At 38.3% G+C, this 1,505-nt stretch overlaps 1 protein-coding gene across 1 annotated transcript in view; it reads left to right on the top strand.

Moving 5' to 3' along the window:
• The window catches only part of POPDC1 (popeye domain cAMP effector 1), a 48,117-nt gene that overhangs the window by 11,287 nt on the left and 35,325 nt on the right, over positions 1 to 1,505 (top strand). Inside the window, exon 4 of the mRNA XM_006156946.3 lies at positions 674 to 782. Within this exon, the coding sequence (XP_006157008.1) occupies positions 674 to 782 (109 nt within the window). The remainder of the gene's footprint in view (positions 1 to 673; positions 783 to 1,505) is intronic.

Below are 1,505 nucleotides of genomic sequence, written 5' to 3'. Positions count from 1 at the left end.
CTTATCTGTAAGTTTTGAATTTATATTGTTTCATCCCATGTACAAAACCATTTTTTCCTACAAATAGTTGTGGGGTTTTTTTTTCCCCCCCGTTGGGCAATTGTAAAGGAAAGCAGAATGTTTTATCATGATTTTTGCTTCTATGACTTTAGGACAAATTTAAAAAAGTCCTAAACTCTGGTGCCAAAAAAAAAAGCACATGTCTGGCTCAATACCAGATGCTGTTTCTTTTTTTTTTCTTTTTCTTTAAATAAATACCGGTGGCTCAGAAAGTGCTTTTAGTTACGTCCATCATCTGTGGAATCTTTCAAACTTTAGTACAAAATACAATTGTATAAGATTATGGCAAGCCAGCAGGTGGCCTGGTGGTTAAGGTGGTGAACTCTCACATGGCCAACTCTGTGGTATGAGTTCTAGACCAGGCAGTCTGAAAAACAGGCCAGGAATGTGCGTACACACCCAAAATCCTGAGAGGAGAATGGAGGAGAAGGGATTGTGGTGTGGCCTCCCCCCTAGAGAGACTGATTTCTCATTTTCCTTCTCTCTGTCTCTCTCCCAAGGGAGCACACTCACCCTATGGCAGAAATCTATAAAACAGATTATGGTTATTTTAAAGATCGTCGTGTTATTTATGAACTATGAAGTGCTCATTAATGTTCATTTCTGTTATCAGAATGAAGGTCTCCTATCGAGGACATTTTCTGCACAACATTTACCCCTGTGCCTTTATAGATTCTCCTGAATTTAGATCAACTCAGATGCACAAAGGTGAAAAATTTCAGGTATGTTTTGGAGTGATATTTAAGAAAATTGAAGATAGTGCACATGTCTCCTTCAAAATCCACAGGATGTTAATAGAAAAGTAGCCATGGTTTATTGAAAAAAGAATTTCCCCTGGGATATACATAGTATAATCTCATTTTTTAAAAAAATCCTAAAATATGTGCACAAAAAGAGGTCTGAAAAGATATATCTTCATTTGGTCATAGTGTTGACACTGTTATTTATGGATTGCGAGTTTGATTGCTTTTTTCATTTTCTTCTTTTTAGCTTATTTGAATTTTTATTTTCCCATAGAAAATATCTAATGCTTTTTATCATGAGAATAAAGGAAAATGTCAGTTGTAGACAATTCATGTCTCTAAAACATGTACTTTATTGATTTTATTAGGGATAAACATACACCTGGCTTTGACCTAGGGAGTTTATTTTTTTTATCTTAATAAAAAAAGTCTGGGGAGAACCAGCAGTTAGCGTAATGGTTATGTCGCTGGACTCCCACTTAGTCGACTGCAGTTCGCATCCCGGACCCGGTGGCTTAAAACTCACGCCGGGCGCGTGTGCGTGCGTGCCCAAGATCCCAAGAGAAGAATGGAGGAGAAGGGATTGCGGCGTGGCCATCCCCCCTGGGGGGTGATTTCTCGCTTTCTGTCTCTATGTCTCTTGTGTCTGTCTGGCGAGTGCACACACCCTATAGTGAAAATCTCTCCAAAAAAAAAAAAAAA

The sequence above is a fragment of the Tupaia chinensis genome, unplaced genomic scaffold (genome assembly GCF_000334495.1).
Source record: "Tupaia chinensis unplaced genomic scaffold, TupChi_1.0 Scaffold000527_1, whole genome shotgun sequence".
NCBI classification, from domain to species: domain Eukaryota; kingdom Metazoa; phylum Chordata; class Mammalia; order Scandentia; family Tupaiidae; genus Tupaia; species Tupaia belangeri.
Note: the sequence above shows the minus strand (reverse complement) of the source record. Positions and strands in the feature narration are given on the sequence as shown.